The sequence below is a fragment of the Callionymus lyra genome, chromosome 1 (assembly GCF_982586985.1).
Source record: "Callionymus lyra chromosome 1, fCalLyr1.hap1.1, whole genome shotgun sequence".
Lineage (NCBI taxonomy): Eukaryota > Metazoa > Chordata > Actinopteri > Syngnathiformes > Callionymidae > Callionymus > Callionymus lyra.
Window position 1 is genome coordinate 29,603,836 of NC_141818.1, and position 22,289 is coordinate 29,626,124.

The following is a 22,289-nucleotide window of genomic DNA, read 5'->3' on the forward strand; positions in this document are numbered from 1 at the left end:
TGGTTTGATTATATTTAGAATGGTTTTGAATAAAGTTGAAAAATTATATGAATACAGTTGAAGATTGTTTATTTACAGTTTATAACAGTTTGTTTTCAATTATCTTTAAACAATTCATTGCAACACCTTGGTTTTAAAACAGTTGCAAATGTTTTCAGTTGTACATGTATGATGTATACAAAAATATTTTATAAAAAATACTGAAGAATAAACTGAAACTGATGGACAAGATAGATTTAAATACATAGTTTTAATTTAAAAAATATATAAAAGCAACATTTCTCACACTTTATTAATATAATAAAATAAATCAATATCTTTCTATCTATATTTACAATAAATCTGTAATTATTCATCATTAATTGTTTATAATTATACTTCTCATTCTTTGATGTCATATATCAAAGCCTAAGTAGTTTGCACCTTCAATTGGCCTACTAACCATATTTCCTGTCTCTCATCACTGTAACAAATCACATCAACCAAGATGGTCTATAAATACATCTTCCGCTCATTTCAATCCCTACAGCACATTCAATCAGGGCTAATAGGATGAAGAGGACTGGTGCAATTATCTGTTCAAACAAAACACAAGATACTCAAAAGTTCTTCGTGCAAGACTCGTACGCTCGTCTCACCTTACAGCGCGAATGACGCATTTGACACTGGGCAGCAAGTCCTCCGCTGAAATTTCACAGTGACAGCCTTTCTCATCAAAACCTTCTTCTCCACCCACACTGGAATCTGCTGCTTCAGACAAAAGGTCATTGGTTACACATACAGTATTTTAGAATTTGTTGCATCATTCACACAGATAGGAATCCAAAACCCTCAATCCTCTCAGCATCTTTGTCTACCTAGGATTAGTTACACAAAAGATGTGAAACACCAGACGTGAGTCATGTGGGAAAAAAAGTTGTCATACACTCTAGCCACTTGAGGGCGCTAGAGAAACAGAAGAGCCAGACTGTCAACAATTTATGATAATAATTCTACTTATGCAAAAGGTTATGAACAGGAAAATATTTATATGTATATTTTGTTATGAATGATAGAAAAGCATTAACATTAATTAATTGTGTGATCATATTTCCTTGCACTAAATTATTCGGTGGTAGACTAAGTAAGCCCAGACCACACATATGGTTTTGTCAACCCATAAGCTTCCTCAAGTTCCATCACTCACATCATTGGCCCACGACTCTACATTGCTCAGTCCACAGTGCCACAGTGTGGTCAGACCATGGCAGGGCAACTGACCATTAACATTCCTTCGCTGTATGAATTAGCAGGAAATAGTTATGGTTAGTTGGCCAAAGATTCCACGTGGGGAAGTCATTATATATTTCATTTCTCGGACAAGGCATTCTTTCTTTTCATCATTCGCTGTCTCTAGAGATATTTGGAGATGTAACAATGAGAAAACAAGTATGTTTTGATTGAAGACAGAGGTACCCACCGTCAGTAGTAGATCTAGACTGACTCTTGAGCCGCAGTGAAGGCCTGAAGCGCGTGCGGTCATTGAAGCTCCAACTCTTTTGGACCTTGGAGGGACTTGTTCCCTCAGTACCGCAGTCCGCCACCGGAGACCTCCGATCGTTCATAGATGACGTCTGCCTGCTTTTGATACTTTGACCGCGAGGACTGGCCATTCTCACCCGCTCCTTGAAGCTCAGCTTTTGGCTGTGGAAGGAGGGGTTTTAAATAGAGAAGTTAGACCGTTTTTGCAATAGTGCTGATGAAAAATCAAGTCAACCACACTCAACACAGCTGTTATTCCAAAATGCTTTTGTAAAATGTTTAAATAAGTTGTGTAATGTGCCAAGAGCAGCATGCATGTCAGCAGAAAAAAATCTCTCAACTATTTATATAGATGCTAAAAGAGTTATTTTCGGTATACTGTCCAAAGTTTGTTAGTTTCTTGATTAAACTCTAAATTAAAACTAAATAAAATAATTTCCAAAAGTCAGTCTATATTTTCTATTCAAAGTCTCTCAAGCCACTGTTTACTTGTCTACCAAATCAACAAAGAAACGGATTGCTAAGTTATGCTAAACATGACTACTTTTCATCACACATTAAATATAAAAAAGTAATATACTTAAAACATATGCCATCGCTATGTTCTTATAATGAAAATGCATTTTTAAACAGCGTGTTAACAAGTGTTAAAAGAGTTTATAATTGTTATGTCGTGAAAAACTCCAGCATTGCTAGCACACTTCCCATGTGGAATTTTTAAAACAAATAAAATGAAGGCCTGGTTGGGGAGATTATCTTGAAAAAAAAACAAATACTCTCGGTGCTACAATCACTGCCCCCAACCCACTGCCATAATGAAGTTCGGATAACCATGTGGTTAACCAGGTTCAGTAATCAAACTTCACTCATTTTCTACTCACCCTCATGTCAACTAATGGTTGGGATTATTTCCAGAGTAATCGGTTCATTTTTAGAGTTATAGACTTAAATGTTTGTTTATTTTAACTGGCGCCCAGTTGTCTTCAACTTCAACGAGAGGAATTGTTCTGGAAAAACCTAAACAAGTCTATGTTTAAGCTTGTTTTTAGCAGAAGCTGCTAGGCTAGTAGCTAGGCCGACATCCTACATGGACAGGAAGTACTCTGGGTAAATATTGCGAGTGCTTCCAGTCTACTGTCAACGCTGGACACGCTTGCAATATTTAGTGAGTTTTGGACACAAAGACACTACATTAAAATGAACAAACATTTTTTCCTCTAACTAAAACTCTAAAAAGTAACAGATTAAAAATAATCCCAACCCTTAGTAGATACTAAGGGTAGATAGAACATTTGTGAAGTTTGAATTCTGTGTAAACTATCACTTTAGGTAGAAAAGAGTTTCACCGTGCCAGTCATGAGTTTTCAAAATAAAACCATGACAGACAAAAAACACTTATGAATTCTTTCTCACTCATTATAGTTTGAATTCAACAAAACCACCCTTCACACCCAAATGGGAACCAAAGAATTATAAGACTCAAAGCAAAACATTTTTTACAAGCAAGCTCTGAAATTTGCACAAGTAAAAAAAATAAAAGGAATTGAAAGCCAATGGAGTTGAGCAGTCTGCTTTAGAATGCTGAGTGTGACAATCCACGTCTGCACATGATGCAAATAGTGAGCACAAGAGGCTTGGAGCATTACTGAAACAAAGCCAACATTTGTTAGCCAGGCACGATCGATGGATAGGAAACCAAACTGTTTTGATTTTTAAAGAACTATGGCAAAGGGAAATGCAGAAGCAGAGCCGGTCAAGACTTGCAGCGTGGAGGCAAATGAGCCGTGACATTGACTGAAAGTTAGTTATTAGTTGTTAGTTTTGCGAGGGACAGCATGGATCTCAAGCTCTACATCAGCATAACCCCTTCAAGTAAGAGTATCTTTATCAACTCTCCTGAATAAACTATCCTCTCTGGATCATCTGACCCTTTACTGATTGATATTGCAATATATCGCAATGTTTTTTTCTAATACACTGTAACGATATTCGACAGCACTTTATTTATTAATATTTTTCAATTTTGAATTGCAAATCATATTTTATCATAGCTTTTTATAATTTAAAATCTTAGTAAAGTGGGTTTATTATTAAATTAAAATGCAAATATTCACACCATGTTCATTTTGGGTTTGCAATTAAACTTCCAACCACCAGATGGCAGCCATCATATCGTGATGGCTTAGGACGAGAGGATACAGTCATGTGGTCTATAATTTCTGCAACACCAGAGTCAAATATTACAAATATATCATTGTTCTCCAGTATCACAATATAGTGTATCCTTGCCTGTGTATACTGATATGGACATGGACATTTTCAAACAACTGTTTTTCCTAAAGTGGATTCTGTTTGATTACAGCCATGGCCGGTGGGGAGTCTGTCAAGAACTGTAAAATAACATAAGGTAGCAGTGGCAAAAAGTGAAACTAAGTACACTAAGGCCCTGCTCTGTCTGAACTAGTAACATATAACCAACACTGTCTAAGATGTTACACAATAAACAATATTAGAGGCAGAATTTTAACAATACTATAAAACCCAAATGATGCACATGATTCAAGGTGCAAACTATAGCTTTATAATTAGAAAATATACAATCAGTAGTGATATTGTGAAGTATCACAACGTGCAGAAAAATTGCTCAAGCAAAAGCTCATACTCCTTGCTCTAGGTCAGAGATCTGGAAAATAATAGAGCAATTGGAGCTCCCTGAAGTCAGTCATGCACTTGAGAACAAGTCAGCATTCTCTAAGGAAAAGTCACAGAATTTGTATACCTATGTTTCCGAGCAGTATACCTCCTCAGTAGCCTTTGTTTATCATTATGAATTTTACTAGGGGAGAGATACATAAGGTGATGGGTTACATGGGGTAAAAATGTTGAAATGTCACAAATAAAAAATAAGATAACATAACTGCCTATGACTCTATAAATCTATCAATCACATGTGAAAGTACAAAATGTTGACACCAACGTCTTTCTTTAATGTGTTTATTTTAAATTAATGTTTGCCTAACCAATGATAGCATCAGATACAAAAATACTGAAATTGTCCAACAGGTTGTCAAACATGATTAAACATCATAGTCACTAACATCCCTAAAGTATTTGAATGACTAAAGCCTTTATAAATAGTTAACTCAAATACTTTTCTGGCAACTTTGACAAGTGGAATTGTCATAATTATTATGTACTTTTTTGGGTCATTGATGCAGGTTTTCTAGATAACATGACAGGAGAAAATTCTAAAATGTCAATAGTTAACCTAATAAACTTAATAATCAGCTTTAACTGTGTGCATTGCTGAAAGTATTCAGAAGAATTAAATGTGACCTACTTTGGTTAAAGTGATCAAATATAAAATTAAAACTTTTCTTCCCACCCTCATGTCGACTAAGGGCTGGGATTATTTTAATACAAAACTGTGTTCAGATCTATTCCTATCGCATGCGAATATGGAATGTAGGCATTAAATAACTGGAGTCTTTAAATAATAATAATTATGTAGATGGTCAATGTAAAATAATGTAATACTAAATATTCATGCATAGTTTGAATATCGGTGGGAGCCTTTTTGAACTGTAATGGGCATGATAATAACAATATTAGATTATAAGAGTGGGAAGAGATGTACATTTTTGTCAGGAAGAGGGATAGTGTGCAAACATTGTTTCCATTATCCAAGAATACAGCCGTTAATAAAACAAATATAAATTAACCAAATATAAATTCAATTGTGTATACGTATCCTCCTGAATATGTTAGATCAGTGGTGCCCAGAAAATTCTGAAAATCCAGTTAAATTCCTTGAAGAATGTTCTGCCATTGTTCTATTCATCACCCAGATTTGACAATAAATGCAACAAGGAAAAGTTATGTGGAAAAAATAAAGCAAGGAACTGTTCAAGGATGTTGTGAAAAATGGACAATTTTCTCTGAGAGGTTTTCTAGATGAAGTTTTCCAGAATTATCAATCTACAGTTGTTGTTTTTTTTAACAACAAACTCTTTATTTGTGTATACATTGTAAAATATACCTTGACATGCAAATAAACATTTGGTTTAGTGTGTTTGTGGTTGGGATGCTGTCCTGTTCTCGTGTATATGTTAATGTGTCTGATACAGAGACTTAAAGAAAATAGAAACCAAAGGTCACAAACCTTGTGGTTGGCTCTCCCTGGTCCTTCCTGACAAATTACAAAAAGAAAACGTTTATTTAGAATTATTTTCTTGCCACATTGTATACCAATTTCTATCTATTGAATCACATCTGTGCCTCTTAATCACACACCATGCGAATTCGGAAAATTAAGGTATTGAAAGGGATGGGTGAAGTTTAATTATATTCATCTGAACCATTTACTGAGAAAAAAAGAGAAATCATTATCTGTGTACGATAATTGAGATGTGTGATGCGTCTCCTGAGATTTTGGAATTCAGAGAAAAAGAGTAAATTATTAATTTATTCTCAAAAACAATTTGTTAAATTTGTTACTGGTCATCCCAGAATCAAATTGATTAAAAAATGGGTAATCCCTTCAAAGCAATTTAAAATGAAGAAAGGTTGAAAAGTACAAAAATGCAATAAGGATCACCATAATACCTCAATCTTTGGCTAATTGTTGATAAACTAAGTTTAAACTGTGAAAAGACACTGAGTCGTTCCAATATAACTGAGGTTGGACATAAGTTCTACACATCAGTAACAGATATAATCATTCCAGGAAATGAGAAAAACAGAGAAGTTAAAAACTTGGAGATAAGCATGCAGATAACCGCAGATAAGAATTGTCAGCTGAAACAAAACAAGAACTTTAAACATGAAATAAGTAAGTAAGTCAGTAATATTTGGAGAGCGCTTTTCTAGACCAGAGTCACCAAACGCTTAAACAATCAAAACAATCAGCAATAAAATAGATGCTTAAAAGGTCAAGATAACACAGGAGTCTCAGAGAATCAAGGAAAAGCCTGCAAGAATAAAAGTGTCTTAAGATGTTTCTTGAAAGAGTCAGTAGGAAGATCGTTCCAAAGATTAGGAGCAACAGCCTTAAAGGATTTCTCTCCTCTGGTCCTCAACTGTGTGCGAGGAACCATCAGCAGTTTCTGATCCACAGACCTCAGAGCCAGAACTGGGGTGTAAGTCTGGATCAGATCACTGATGTAAAGAGGAGCCTGACCATGAATAGCTCTGAAAGTAAGAACCAGAATTTTAAAATTGATCCTGAAAAACTGGCAGCCAGTGAAGAGATTGACAGATTGGAGAAATGTGAGTTCTTCTTCTAGAGCGGGTCAGAATTCTCGCTGCAGAGTTCTGTATCAACTGCAGGCGAGACAGCTCCTTCTTGTTAACTTATATAAATACATTAATATGTGCAAAGCTTTATCAGTTCCTGGATCACAGGAAATTCAATGGGTTAAAGATTTGATAAACTATGAAGAAGTTGATGAGTGATTTTGCTCTTACTTGTCATCTATTTCAGCTAACAATTACACTGTGAATAATATATCTGTAATTTTTACAGAAGTTTGGCTGCTCAATTTTTAACAAGTCCACATGTGTCTTGTTTCTTGGAAGAGGACAATCAAATTAACAGAAAAAAACAAAGGTTGTACGGACAAAGAACAGTGTGCAACATTTTCAAAAATCCCAAATCAAACTCTCAGTGGGAAAGAGAGACCAAGAAAAGACACCAGCTGTCATAGTTGTACCTACTTTGTGGGGCTGCAGGTATGCAACGCCTTCAAGTGAGGCTTCCAGGTAGCAATGGAAACCGAGTGTTCGTCAGCCGCATAACTACGCCAAACACACTGCATGCAGAATAAACAAAACAAGAGGGAGGATCAAATGAAAATCAAATCAAAGTGAGTGTAGAAGAAGAACAAAGATTAGTATCAAACAAATACACAGGTGTGTCAAACTCCTGTGCTTGCAGCGGAGGTTAGGCATGAATACATGCCTTCGGTAGGGAAGGAGGCTCTCATAGTGCTGCCACGTGGCGCCCAGGTCTGGCCTGGTGCTGTCAGTGGAGTAATAACGCCACGCAGCCTGGTACAACATCAAGATGCAGAGTGAGAGGGAACATGAAGTAGGTTGGGCCAAGAACCCAGTGGAGGGAGGAAGAAACGCAAAGAAGCATGAGGTGAAAGAGTGATAATGATATGGAACTTAGACTGAGGGACCACCAGGACAACATGTATGAATGGATGAGGCTGAAAGGAAGGATAGTTTATAAAAAAAAGTAGTCAAGCGTGATAAATGAAGAAGATGAACTTAAGCATTTAATTCTCAGTGTGATTTACAGATTACAAATTCTCCAAAGGGCAGAGGTTAAAGGTAACATGAGATGATGAAGCTTAATGAAGCATTGTCCTTTTATTCAGAGCCCACTAGAAGGCAGTTTGAGCTGTTAAATCTTTAGCTTTGAGCAACTATTTAATTGAAACCTCCCCTTATTTTTCAGCCAACAATGCCAACAACGCCATCTACTGATCTCAGAAAACAAGGACACTGCTTCATTAAAGTTCAACTAATGTGTTGATTTGAGTGTCTCTTAAATATATCTTGGACCTCATCAGTACTCATCAGTATTTGCCAATTGAATGGAAATTATTGTACAAAACTCTCTTTTAATTGAAATAATTTGATTACAAAATGCCCTTAAGCCCCACTGAAAAAGCTAAAACCATTTTACCATAACCACACCCACTCTGCTGTGATTGGTCAAGCATCAAGATTTGTTGCAGTGTCATCAATCCGGGAAGTCTCCACCTTCAGGTGTATAAAGAAAGAAGCTGGGCGTTCTTCAATGCTGCAGGAGGAGTGGAGCCCATTATCGCGTCATAATGGACTACGTTCTCGTAACCTCTTGTTCGCCAAGATTTAATAGTAGTGAATAGTTGCCCATTAGGCTTCATCAGCCATTCACAAGTAAATTGTATATCTATCTTATATCTTGTGGCTATTTGAATGCCTCACTTACACGTGACGATGGTTTTAGACCGGATACTGTATAAACAAAGTGGTGAAGATAACAAAGTAGTTGTTTTGAAAGTAACCATCCCGTAGCTCAGTTTTCAATTCCATAGAAAATTTGTAGGCAGAGCTGAAATAGCTTTAAAGATCAGGGCAGCTTAACCTGGATCATTGACGTGTCAGGAGGACTAGGCCACAATTCTTACTAACTATTACAAGAGCCGTCGGAAGGATACCAGATTGTTATGGAATTTAAAGTATGTAAAGTGTCCTCACAGCTGTATGCTCCAGCCTATTTATTTTTCCTGTTTCCTGTTTTTAGCTTTGGCTTGTGTTTCTGTTCACCATTTATTTGAGATAGCTCATAGAGGCAGAGTGCTCGCATGGTTCCAATCAGTTCATCTACAGCTGTGTTTGCGACCTTAGATAACCTTAATATTGTCGTTACAAAACATAGATAATCTTCTATATATATTTTAAGAAGTGTGACCAAAGAGACAAACACTTTTTTTATTGCAACTATTGATGCAGTCAATATTTTTGAACTACTACAGTCATGAACATACTGTACCTGGATGAGGTAAGCAGCAGGATTTCTTCTTTTCTCAAAGTGTTTCTGTCTATGCTGCTCTTGCACTTTCAAGGCAAAACCTGATCCCAGGATACCCTAACGGAGAAAACATGAGTCGTTAACTATGTCCACATTTGGACCATCACTGTTATTGGATTAAAAGAAACACAGATAATATTTGTATTCAATCAGTATTTAGGGCGTTTAACAAAAAACAGGCATATTCCTCCTGATGCTGGAGTTGTCGTCTTTCTAAGATATAGTAACATTAGCTGTTAAAACCCCCCACCCAACAAGAAAAAGCCTACAAGATGAGATTAAAAAATAAACAATACAGTAGTGCAGACTGATGCATTTCTGTATAGAACACCATCACTCCTCAATCTAAAAAGGGCATGTCCAAATCTGCCATTTACACCCTCTACTGTGTAGTTCATTATTTTTATTTTTTTAAACTGAAATATTTAGAATAAAATCACTGAAATGTTTTTTAATGACAAGATCCATTGATTCAATTGAAGACACAACAAAGTCCTTTTTAGATAACTCTTGCTTTGATATCACTTTTTTGCATGTCATCAACCGAGGCCATCTTTGGAAAAGTCGCTGACCTAGACAAATTTTTAAGCCTTATCAACGATACAATCTGAATCAACACGATTTGTTCAAACTTACTGCTGGCAAAGCAAAGAATGAAATACCCAGAAGGGCAAACCCAGCGGACAGCATCCGTCCAATCCAGCTCTTAGGGGTTTTATCTCCATAGCCAATGGTTGTCAAGGTAATCTGATGGAGATGGAAGCAGAATGCTGTTGTCAGTATTTACATCAGCTGAAAAAAATACCTGTATAAGAGAAAAAAAATCATTCTTAAAGTTCAAGTATATTTATAGTGAACTCAAATGTTTGTGTCTACACAACATCACTCAAAACCGGAGGTAGATTTACCTCACTAGACCCATCCCAGGGAAACATGTCTCTTTTTGACTTAATTTCCTATTTTATCTTCCTGGTAACTTTAAACAGTCTCTTAGTAATATAGGAAATAAAAACATTCTCTCCGACCCACTGCTGTCAAGCAGTTTGTACATATGAAGAGAATCTTTAAAATAACAGCTACAGAGTTCTACTGAGTCATGATCGTTCTGGATAAAAGCCGATAGCTCATATCTGTTTACATAAATCATTTATCTGTGGCGGTTCTTTCTCCTCTCTGAAGGGTTGATGGACAAAGAAACTAAGCGAGGTCAACCATAGAGAGGAGTAAAATGAGATGAGTAAATAGACATTGTCTTATAAAGGAAAGAAGAGATTCATTGTAATTATCTGTTATTGTGCGGGGCCTATAAAGATGTGATGACTGAATGGAGATGTGTACTTAGGGAAAGGCTGGATTACATTTCAATGTGAAAGATGATAATTGAGGCTCCAATTGCAATTCGCAACAAAGCTTGTCATTAGTACCATTTGTACGTTGATAATAAATCTATACATGATATCAGCAAAAGCTGATGCAATTTCACGTAGAAATGATAAAGCATGACATATATCTACTGTCTTTTCTGTTGTACTCTTTTTCTCTGTCTCTTTGTGAAACATAAAGACCCTTGATTCCTTGTTAAATAGCAAAACAATGTTTACCATCTTGTTGCTTAGAAAACAGGACACGTAATAATAATGAGATTTATTTTATATAAACTTAAAGTATTTTTTTTTGTGCGTCTTTACTTTTGTTTTTGTTTTTTTTCTCAAATCCGGCTCCATTATTTTTACAAATAAACAACCTTTATGATCTAAAAATTAAATATCCATCAAACTGTGAGAGCAATATGTTCACAATTTATAGTAGCGATCTCCACATAGAGTAACTATAGAAAACATTGGACCCCTACTCCTTTGTATCTTTGTCGCAAAGAGTGAAGGGCAGAGGCTCCTAAAAACATACCGTTCCCCACCATAACGCATCAGCATAGGTAGCAAATTCTTTGTTTTGCTTGTTCTCAGCTAGGTAGACCAGAAATGACGAGAAGATTAGAACCAGGAAGCCAATATACCAGGCAGTCACGAGTTCCTGAGGACAAAAGTAAACACAGAGAAAATTAAGACATTTTATTTAACTAGAACATTTTTGAAATGTTTTTTTGAAGTCTCCTTTTATCTAATACAACAGCTATTAGTTTAGTTAACCCTTGTGTTATCGCAGAGTCAAGGTGACCCGGAGACCGGAAAACTGAAGCAACACAAGGGATACCACAAATGCTTTTGCTTCCGGGTCACCTTGACCCTGAGATTACACAGGGGTAAACAGATGTAAATTTAAGATCAAAAAACAAAAAGTTGTGTTCAGAAAAAGCTATTACAGTGGAAACAAAACACAAGAAAAAAACACATTTATCTGCAAAGTTGGTGAGAAAAAAACTACACTTGTTTAATCCCACATCGTCAGTCAATAAGAGTGTATTGATAACAATGTCCTTACCTTGCTGTGAGCATAGACAACTGATCCCAGAAGCTTCCATGTTCCTCCTCTCCGGTCCATCCTCACCATACGTAGGATCTGCAGGAAACGCAGGCTCCTCAGCACTGAAGTTGCAAAGATGTTTCCTTGGCTCCCTGCTGACACCACCGCTACTGAAGCTATCAGCACTATAATGTCTGCAGAGAGAGCAGAAAAAAGTAGGGCTGAATGATAAATTGCATTTGCCGGATTTTTAAAAACGCCATTTTCATATCTCAAAGGTCACGATTTTATTTAATTTTATATTTATTTGACTTTCGGTCCGTCACATGACTTACGAGCGAGGCTGAGCAGAGCAAGCGGAGAGTCCATTACCCTGTACCATCAAACAATTCAACTAGTATAAATGACATTATTTTAATTTAAAGATTACAGAGGAACAAGAGCAACTGTGCAACAATGTTGAAGCTGGAAGAAAAGGGCAGAATGACTGACCAGTGTTTGCATGTAAGTTTAGTCTGCGCTGAGGTTTCGCTGATTTATTATTGCATTATGACTAAAACATATAAATGTTTATAACAAGTCATATTAAAGTCAATCATAAGGGATATGAATGTTAAACAAGGATAAGACCGATCATTCAAGCCTCACTATTAACAATCTAATTTCATTTCCATGCAATGTAATATTGATTTCACTGTGGCTGGAAGCTTATCAAGCACTGGAGCCAGACAAAGAGGAAGCCCATGTCAATGCTGCTGGTGGTGTAAGAACTGCAACTCATTACTGTCACCTCTCACTGTGCAAATGACAAAAGAGACCAGCAGCTGACACGATGTGCCGACGGCAACTCTGATAGTAATGTAGTGTGCACTCTTGTCATGCCAAAAAAATCCATGCCGCGGCCACTGCCCCACTGGATTGATCTGCTGCTGACATAAACACGACAGCAAGGAGGAAGTAATTCCCTTAAGCACTCTTCCATGAAAAACAAAATACCACTCAGTATCACATCTTCTCTGCACAGCAGCTGGGAAGTTACAAGTTGCCTTGTCATAAAGGGCATAAAGAAAAAAGTTTTTTATTTTTGCCCTTTTTCATCTAGTGTGCCCCCAGAAATAAATGGTTCAAAAGAGCAGGATTATATTTCGCCCCAACTCATGCTCACAATTTTGCCCCATAATAATACTGAGAGAACAACGATGAGTATGTTTTAACTGAACAAATTAGGCCCAGGACAGAACAGAACTAAATTGGTTACGTTTGACATAACTGTATCCTATAAAAATAACTGACAGAACATAACTATATCCGTAAAATTTTAGATAATTTTGCCACATGATAATACCGAGAGAACATAACTCAGCCGGTTATAGTTGACAAAGTGTAGCCCCAAAATAAAACTGCCATTTACTCTGCGAACATGTTCAACATTATTTTACAAATATCAATTCATATTTTTGGACGAACTTTACTGTGAACATTTTTTTCCTTCGAGAATGAACTAAGACACCCAAAGATTCAGATCCAGACACAATGTAGCGCCACCTATCTTTATCTATGCCAAAATAAATCCAAGAACTTGTGAATTGATTCTGCTTTACGTCCATCACATAGTCCAAACAAATATTTTATTGACTCATTCCAGAGGAAGTTCACAAGGAAACCACACCAAGCAATTGAATAACATCAAACCCACAGAGCTATTATAACTTGGTTTCCTCCACAGACAGTCCAATATGAAATTTGAGCAGTTCAACTTATGAGCAGGAGGATTCTTTGACTCAAAAGTTAATTGCAACCAATGAAGCGCTTCCCCTGAAAGCATGAAAAATAGATTAATAACACAGAAGGGGAGCACCTTTGCTGCAGCACCTGCAGAGCTAATACTTCATCAAAGGGAGGTGAAATTAAAGGTGATTAAAGCCTGCTTTTTCTACAGCTACGCATTTGAAAAATATGTTCCTTTAACCTTATGAAATATAGCCACAGCATATATGCAGGATATATGATGTGGATCATGATGTTCTTTAGACCATACATGCTGCTTAGTCCTGACAACAAACTCAAGCTATCTACGCTAACCATATTGTTTTGCGGAAAGAAATGTACTTTGGTAAAGGTAGGATTCAGCTTAATTGCTACGTTTCTGACTGTATTTTTGCTTATTATGACTTGTTTAAAGTCCCAGCTCACCAGTTTATGGTTTTCTGAATAAGGAATATATATTTTGAGATAAATATGTGGACGATGAGAAAAAAGAAACATATTTTTCATCTGTATATGGACAGATAGTCAGATCTATGCAAATTGTCAATTTTTGTTAGATAGCAGTTTTCTGGAAAATAGGATGTGAATAATAAAGCCATCTTGGATAGTCACCAGAAGGGTGGTTAGTTTTCTCCGACATCCAAGCTCTGATTTCCGAGTTGGAGGGGCAGAGCCCAGGTTTGTTACTTGGAAGAAAATCTGGATATAAAAGGGGATGAAAGTGATTGTTTGTTTCAGCAAACACATACAATTGTTTAAATTTAGCATTCCTGTTTGATCATTGACATCAATTTTGTAATTCAATTTTTTTTGGAAGTAAAATTCTAATTGTTCATTCATCTGGAAATGTAGGCAGATTATTATAGAAGTGGTGCATTACTAGCTCTGCCAGATTTAAAACATGTTTCTTCCTCCTTTTTCTATAAAACACTGACATTTATTCATATTTTCGGAGTTACAGTTTTTGAAATCTTATCTGTGTTTGGCAGACAGAGACACGATGGGTTGAAGGGCTGAAAGGCCTGCAAAGTTGGCCCAAATGTACAGCTCCATGTTGATATCAGTATAATATGGTTCAGTCATTAATTCTTCAACAGGATTTATTTTACTTTGCTTCCAGCTCCTACATAGTGCGTCAATGGAAGCACCCCGTGTGACCTCGAGACCCTGTTCTCCTTCCCTCGGGTGCCTTGGTGAGCTTTCCACTGAGGACCAGAGAGATCCATGTCGGAACACTGGAAAGAATAAAAGGTTGCTAATTCAACCTCATTACGTAAATGCTCTCTGCTTATGAGCTCTGACCACAACTGGAAATCACATGAGAAAACTCTGGTCAATAGCGTGCAGCGGAGCTCTGCGATTATCAAATTGCTTTCGCAGACAGGACCACCGTGTTCCAGCAGAGGGCAAGTAGAAGGCAGATAGACGATAGAAGAAGAAGGTGGAAAACAGACGTGTGCTGCAGAGACCCACCGATGACGCAAAATGGCTTTCTGGCGAAACGCAGTCGACCCTGCCAGCCTCTGTAGCGACAGCAACATCCTGCTGACCAGATACGGATGATGTACTCGAACCCAAACACCACAATCATGACGAACTCCTGTTGAATGTCAGGCACAGTCGTCAGCCGTATTAGTCTAGAATATGCAGTGTATAAACATATAAATAAAATGACTCTCACTTACCAGAATGAGCAGACAGTGAGAAGAGAAGTCCTGGTGAGCTGGGATGGTTGAAAACACAGAGAGAACCAGACAACTGAAGACCAGGACGAACCTGCAAAGTATAGAAAAGAAAATTAGAAGAATTTGAATAAATTTGAACAAACACCGGTAATAAAGAAAGCTTCATGAGAAATCATTTTCTCAGTAAATGGCATAAACATATTGTAAGTTTTTATTGAAATTGTTGTTGAAAGCCCAAGATTATACAGCCAGGGTGCCATCTAGTGGACTCTGAGAATAAGGTCAATACTTCATGAAGCTTCATCGACACATCACCAGCCATTGAATAAAACTCCTGAGCTAAACATTAATCAGGATCTCAGAGAATCCAGCTTCAAACCTCAGCTTCAGGAATGTGTGCAGTGTAGCCATTAATCTTGACCTGATGATTTTTTGTTTTGTTTTGTAGGAAATGCATTAATGGAACTTATTTTGTTTTTTTTGGCAAAACTTTAATAAAAAATGATTTAATAAAAACAAAATACAAGGTGAATAAATAGATATTGTTACTGCTGTGTATTTTATAGTGATATGATAATATACTTAGAAAGCCCTTGGTTTATATATTTAGATTTGATATATATATATTTTTTCCCAATCAAAAACCCCAAATTACTGTTCCTGTGTGAAAATGATTTTCTTTTCTCCAACAAACCATGTGTTATCTGTGACAACAAAACCTTAAAGTGTGAAAAAAGAACGTATTGTTTCAGCCACTGGACAGAATAAAGAAAAAAATACATTTGTTAAAAACACTGAAATTATACAATTTCCTACAATAGCAACTTAAAAGAACTAAATTGTGTTCCTGCAACATGATTTGAAAGAGCCGGGAAGATATTTTGGAAACAAGTAACATCTGGCTGTTTCCATGTGCAGTACACGGAAAAGCCGGAAAGCTCGGGAAAAAAAAAGGATGTGGAGGACATCATTTTAAACGTGCTTGTGTGAAAAGGGTGGGCGTGAGCGGCGGGTCACTGTTCGATGTAAGACTGTAATTGAAAAACAAATAAGAGGTCAACGTTTTCCATATGAACTTGCTCATGTCGTTTCCCGTAGAGTAGCCGTCTCATTCTGAAGATTTTTTTTTTTTTAATCATGTCAAAATCAAAGTCACAGCTTTTTGCTTGTACTGACTTTTTGAGTGGTTTGAATTAGCAGTTTTGATTGCCGGAAAAAAAGTGACAAGCATTGTGTTGCAGCTCTGCATGAGTCGCACACCTACCCAACTTACAACATTGTCACAAAGCAAATCGCACACTACCAATTATACTCAATGGCTTGTCTCGACTAGTATTCATTTCTTGATTAATGCTGAGAGATTTTTTTTTTTTTTGCATTTTCAATCACATTCAGAACAAATGGTTTTGTACACAAAGGTGCACTCAAAAGTCCACCTACAAACCATCCTCTCAGCACATAATAAACGCACATATATGTTGCATTATCCTCTTACATGTGTGTCATCTCACACATAGGGACAGTACCAACAGTATTCTTGTACCCAAGGATGTTGGGTTGTACCAGCATATTGAGGGATGTCAGTAATAATGACGGCTGTTTCCCACTGGATCAAAAATGTAAGTGACAACCAATCAGACGACAGCAGCAGAAATGGCTTCTATGTCTGAAAAGAAAAGCATTGTTTTAAAAAAAGTAAGTATTTTGTCTTTTCTTGGTGAGAAGCATCATTTGAAATCGCTGTAATTCATTCTTGTACGTACTCCATATGTAAAACCCCCTCGACTCCATTATGTGTACACAGTCCCGGGTGAGCTAGAGGCAATTGAAAATTAATTCTGCTCAAGAAACCCTTCGAGCGATTCAGTGTGATGCTCAGAATGTACATTGTATTATTAGATCAAGTAAGATAAACAACCTTTTGGCACAAAGTTGACCAAAGGACTTTTCTTGTTGGTCGATCAATATGCCCAGCCATGTGATGAATTTGATGTGTGAATTCAAACATCACTGTCTTAGGTTTAGACAGTGTGTTCTGTTTACAGGCCTCCTCAGTGTACTCAGCACATTTTTACGGCGCGGCTGTGATGGGAGATGTAAAAGATGGGTCGAGCACAGTGAGACTTATACGTTCTAAACACGGCAATTAACCTCCTCTGCACTTAAAGATGCATAAACTGCTGCTGAGGCTCCTTCTATTAAGCACCTGCTTCTCTCAAAGTCACTGAGTCAACTCTATTATTTTGTCCAACTACGGAAGAGTAAGGAAACAACCAAGATTCCTAATCCACCACATTGCTTTTTGTTCTTAATAAACAAGTTTATTTTGTATTTGTTTTATTGCATTAAACCACTCCAGTTGTCTAGTGCATGAAAATAAAGACTTTTTAACTGCATTTTAAGGTTGTTTTTTTTTACACTTATAGCATTAAGAATGATAAAGGTTCCATTAATATTTTCCGTTATATAATAAAAGTAAGATCTCAAAAGTGAACAAAAAAAATAACAACTGAGAAAAATCTCTAAACTTATTAAATTATTAGAATTCTGACCCGCTGTAGTAGAAGAACTCGCATCTTCCCATTTGATGGATCTACTGACTTCAAAAAACATCTTAAGACATTTTCATTTGTGCAGGTTTTTCCCTGATTTTTTGGGACTCCTGTGTTTGTCTTCTGTGTCTTTATCTTTTAAAGTATATATTTTAACTGTGTATTGTTTGGATTGTTAAAGCGCTTTGTGACTCTGGTATAGAAAGATCTTTACAAATAGTTTTTACTAACTTACTTACTTAATTTAACCGAGTTGTTGATTTGTCACTAGCACTTTGTTCAAAGCAACAATAGGTAGCATTTTTCTATTATTGTGATTTTTTTCATATTTACTTCATGATTGATTCATTTTGAACGATCATGACCCATGAGTAGAATTCTCTTTATTTTAACATTGCTCTTCACTGCGTTACAACGTTTTTTATAGGAAGTACTAGGATATTTTTCAAAGTTACCAGGAAGATAAAATGGTGGACAAGTGGAATTAGTGACAACATTATTAATTATTAATACATTAAGGCTGATCAACTTATCAAAAGTAAATAGATGAAATAAATAATAATTGTCAGACTAAACTGAATACAAGACTTAAAGTAAAACGCTGACCTTGCTGTTAACAGAAACAGACATGGCCATCAAGAAAACACTTTAATACTTCGATTTTCTCTCAAAACTATGCACTTTCTTTTCTCTGAGTGATTTTCCAAACTAATTGTACTTAGGAGTGATTCATGTCTTTGCTTCAAAATGGATTTGTTCCACTGTTCAAACAGTCAGAAGCCACATCCTGTACTTCTTAAGATTGATACTTTTACTGCGTCTCACTTTCTAGCCATCAGTCACCACCATTAAACTATTGTCCTCCTGGTCAATGTGTGACGGACAGCTGTAGTTCAACCTATCCCCTCTTCAAAAGCTTTTCAAGCAAATTCTTAGTCCCATGTGACGGAGCCAGTGACATAGAGTCTCCATTGTCAAACGGTGGTTAAAGATGCACATGGAAGTAGAGCGGCAAAGACTCAAGGCTCGACCAAACACACACCTGATGAATATCTTTATGCCATGAAAGCCATGCAAGTCTAAGTACACACGGCATGTACAGTGAAACTGCGTACGGCTCATTAAATCAGTTATGGTTCCTTTAGCTATGGTTCCAAAGACCTCACCGGTCCAGATGGTGTTCCAGTCCAGCAGCTACCCACGCACGCTTCCCTGTAGTGAGCACAGCTAGATCCAAAAAGGTCACAGGCACAGTTAAATAAAACTCCTCCGCCATGGACTACAACATTTAAAGTTTAGGCCATTTTCAGAAGATATAAGAGGTCATTTCAATCATGGGCTTCATGTTGCAAGTGATGACCAATATGTGAATCAGAATCAGAATCAGAATCAGAAAACCTTTATTAGTCCCGCGAGGGGAAATTCGGTTTAACAGCAGCAAGAGAAATAAAAACACCCAGAAATAAAAACGAGAAATAAAATCTAAATGGAATAAAAGATAAATCTGCGCTATATAATATTTACACAATCATATTTACAAAAATAACAAGAAGAAAAGGTGCTGTTAAATATTTATCTTGCTGAGTTCTTATTGTGGAGTCTGATGGCAGCAGGGAGGAAAGACCTGCGGTACCTCTCCCTCACACACCTGGGATGGAGCATCCTATCACTGATGGAGCTCCTCAATGCCCTCAGTGTGTGCTGGAGAGGGTGAGACAAGTTCCTCCTCATGGAGCCCAGCTTGCTCCGCATCCTCCCTCCAGTCACTTCCTCCACAGGATCCAGGGGGCGCCCTAGGACGTAACTGGCCTTCTTAATAAGGCTGTCCAGTTTAGCCCTATCCTTTGCTGTCATGCTGCTCCCCCAGCAGACCACACCGTTGAAGATGGCAGAGGCCACTACTGAGTCATAGAATGACTTCAGGAGCGGCCCCCGGACACATGAAGCATATTTTTAACTTTACACAGTAAATGTATGTGAAGGATATTTTTAACATTACACAGTAAATGTATGTGAAGCATATTTTTAACTTTACACAGTAAATGTATGTGAAGCATATTTTAACTTTACACAGTAAATGTATGTGAAGCATATGTTTAACGTTACACAGTATATGTATGTGAAGCATATGTTTAACGTTAGTCAGTATATGTACTGTATGTGCATTCCACTTGTTTGCCAGATGGACCCTACATCTGTATGAATGTATTATCTCCATCTGCTCTTGGCCCATAATGTCTCCGGGCACTAGAAGATGCTGATGATGGTCCACCTTTACTGAGGCTGTAGAGAATGACTAAGCTCCAGCACCTGTGGATATTCATCGGAAAATCCATCCCACACAAATTTAACCCAGCAGCTCTATATCTTTTTGTTACACAGAAATATGCAAAGTAAGTAAGTAAGTAAGTAATTTTTATTTGTATAGCGCTTTTCCAGACCAGGGTCACAAAGCGCTTTAACAAACAATACTCGATAAAGTATATACTTTAAAGGGCAAGATAAAACTGATAATACAACAGGAGTTCCAGAAAATCAAGGAAAAGCCTGAACAAATAAAAACGTCTTAAGATGTTTCTTAAAGGAGTCAGTAGATCCATCAAGTGCAAAGAGAGAGGAAGATCGTTCCAAAGCTTAGGAGCAACAGTCTGGAAGGATTTCTCTCCTCTGGTCCTGAACCGTGTGCGTGGAACCATCAGTAGATGCTGATCCACAGACCTCAGAGCCCGAGCTGGGGTGTAGGGCTGGATCAGATCACTGATGTAAGGAGGAGCCTGACCATGAATAGCTCTGAAAGTAAGAACCAGAATTTTAAAGTTGATTCTGAAAGTCATCTGAGAAAAGCATGTACTTACTTATGTCGAGCAAATCTTTTGGACTAGATAATTTCGAAAAGTAGCTCGCGAACCGAAAAAAGTGTGGGCACCCTTGCCATAAATCAAATAAAGAGGGACAGAAAACAAAAATAACTAACTTAATTTTTAAAGTTTAGTTACAAACTGAATATAAATCCAGATTTTAGAGACCAAGAATGGTTTCTCTGTGGTTAATTACCACAATTTATTACCGGCCAAATTTGTTTGGGCCACTGGGTCACCTTGATCGAGAGGTAACACAAGGTTTAAGCACAGTTAAAGCACCAGCTACATTTCAAAAGTACCGGTTTGACTTGCTACTAAACTACATTTATATATTGATGCGCATTAACACACTGCACCTTAACTTGTGTCTAATCAATTCAAAATTAAATCGTGACCCCAAAAATCGTATTTATTTGCGACTACAACTGAATATTTACATAACTATACAACAGTATTGCATAATAAGCATATTGGTTCCCTTTTATTTAAGTTTTATTTTGTGTCATCGCTTCCACACGACTGGAGCTGATCAGGAATCACCTGCAGTTTTTCTACCCTTGTCCTCCATACCCTGGATTAAATATATTTGCTTTCCTGCCTCAAAGTTTTTTAAATGTTGTTTTGATCTTCAAGTTTTCTGTTCTCTTATACGTTTCCTTATTTGTTTACTATTTTATTCCTCAGTCAATTTATTATTTATTTAATTGTATTTTTGGACATTCCATGAGATATTGGACTCCTTTTTATTCTATGAGATATTGGACTCTTTCTCTTTATTTGATTTATGGCAAGGGTGCCCACACTTTTCGGTTCGCGAGCTACTTTTCGAAATGATCTAGTCCAAAAGATCTACTTTCATCCGATTTGCTCGACATAAGTAAGTACATGCTTTTCTTAGATGACTTGCACTGAATGAACAATCAGTTACGACGGAAGACTGTGTGGATTTAATCATTTACTTTTACTTTTAAAAGTAACTTCCAAAAGTATACATGAGCCTTGAGGTCTATTATAGCCTGTAGTGTCAACATCTCATTCTCCACTGCAGGAAAGTTCAGGAGCCTGTCTTAAGAATTTCATTGATTTCCTACCAAAAAAACGGTATACACTCAAACCCAGAAAAGGATGCACCAAAATATTCAAACGTTTGAATGCATGACACAAATCCAAGCACTTTTCCTTTGTTGATCCAAATCAAGCTAGATTTCAGACAGGTTTATCCCTTTCCACGCCTCCATTTCAATATGTCAATCATATTTAAATGAACCACAATACCCAATATTCTCCTCATTTTGATCATGAAAAAAATAAATGCTAAATATGCTCAAAGCTAAATATGATGATTTTGACGAGAATTATTCAGAATTGAGATGAGATAATTTATTTATTGACACATCGTACTTGTGTAGCTGAATTTATTCATGAAAAATAACAAACAAGGCAAGGTTTTGTTTCTTGAAAACTGAACAGAACAAATACAGTGAAGACTACGGCATATGACTGTGAATAGATCAGGATACATCCTTAAGGCGACACATACTGAGCAAGGGTTTCCCAAAGGAACCGGAAGCCTCAAGCAAGGCCAAACATGTGTGATAAGCAGGAAACAAGGGGCCACGAGAAAGATGGTAATCAGACAAGCCAGTAAAGAGGGGCCTCTAACTGCCAAACAAAAATGATGTATGCGTAGAATAATCAAGCTTACTGGTTTGTATCAAGACACAAATCCATACATACTGTAGCTGAGGATTTCACATGGGATTACCTTCCAAAACAGACCAACTAAACTAAATCCTTGATTAGAAAGTGTGCCGGTTCAAATCCTAAATGCAGGGCTGGGAGAAAATGGAAATGTGATAAGGCTGTGAAGACAAATGACCCCCAGTGGAACACCCGA

General features: G+C 37.0%; 1 protein-coding gene across 2 annotated transcripts in view; it reads right to left on the reverse strand.

Annotated features, from left to right (window-relative positions):
- The window catches only part of LOC148088852 (potassium voltage-gated channel subfamily KQT member 5-like), a 65,770-nt gene that overhangs the window by 5,844 nt on the left and 37,637 nt on the right, over window positions 1-22,289 (reverse strand). The window contains exons 2-11 of one of the 2 annotated variants that reach the window (XM_087800627.1): window positions 14,980-15,070; window positions 14,768-14,894; window positions 11,546-11,721; window positions 11,012-11,137; window positions 9,743-9,853; window positions 9,068-9,163; window positions 7,237-7,331; window positions 5,684-5,710; window positions 1,460-1,683; window positions 639-744 (exon numbers count right to left, since the gene is read on the reverse strand). In XM_087800627.1, the coding sequence (XP_087656753.1) occupies window positions 639-744; window positions 1,460-1,683; window positions 5,684-5,710; window positions 7,237-7,331; window positions 9,068-9,163; window positions 9,743-9,853; window positions 11,012-11,137; window positions 11,546-11,721; window positions 14,768-14,894; window positions 14,980-15,070 (1,179 nt within the window). Of the gene's footprint in view, window positions 1-638; window positions 748-1,459; window positions 1,684-5,683; window positions 5,711-7,236; window positions 7,332-9,067; window positions 9,164-9,742; window positions 9,854-11,011; window positions 11,138-11,545; window positions 11,722-14,767; window positions 14,895-14,979; window positions 15,071-22,289 lie in introns of both variants that reach the window. The other variant, XM_087800619.1, reaches the window with a different exon arrangement.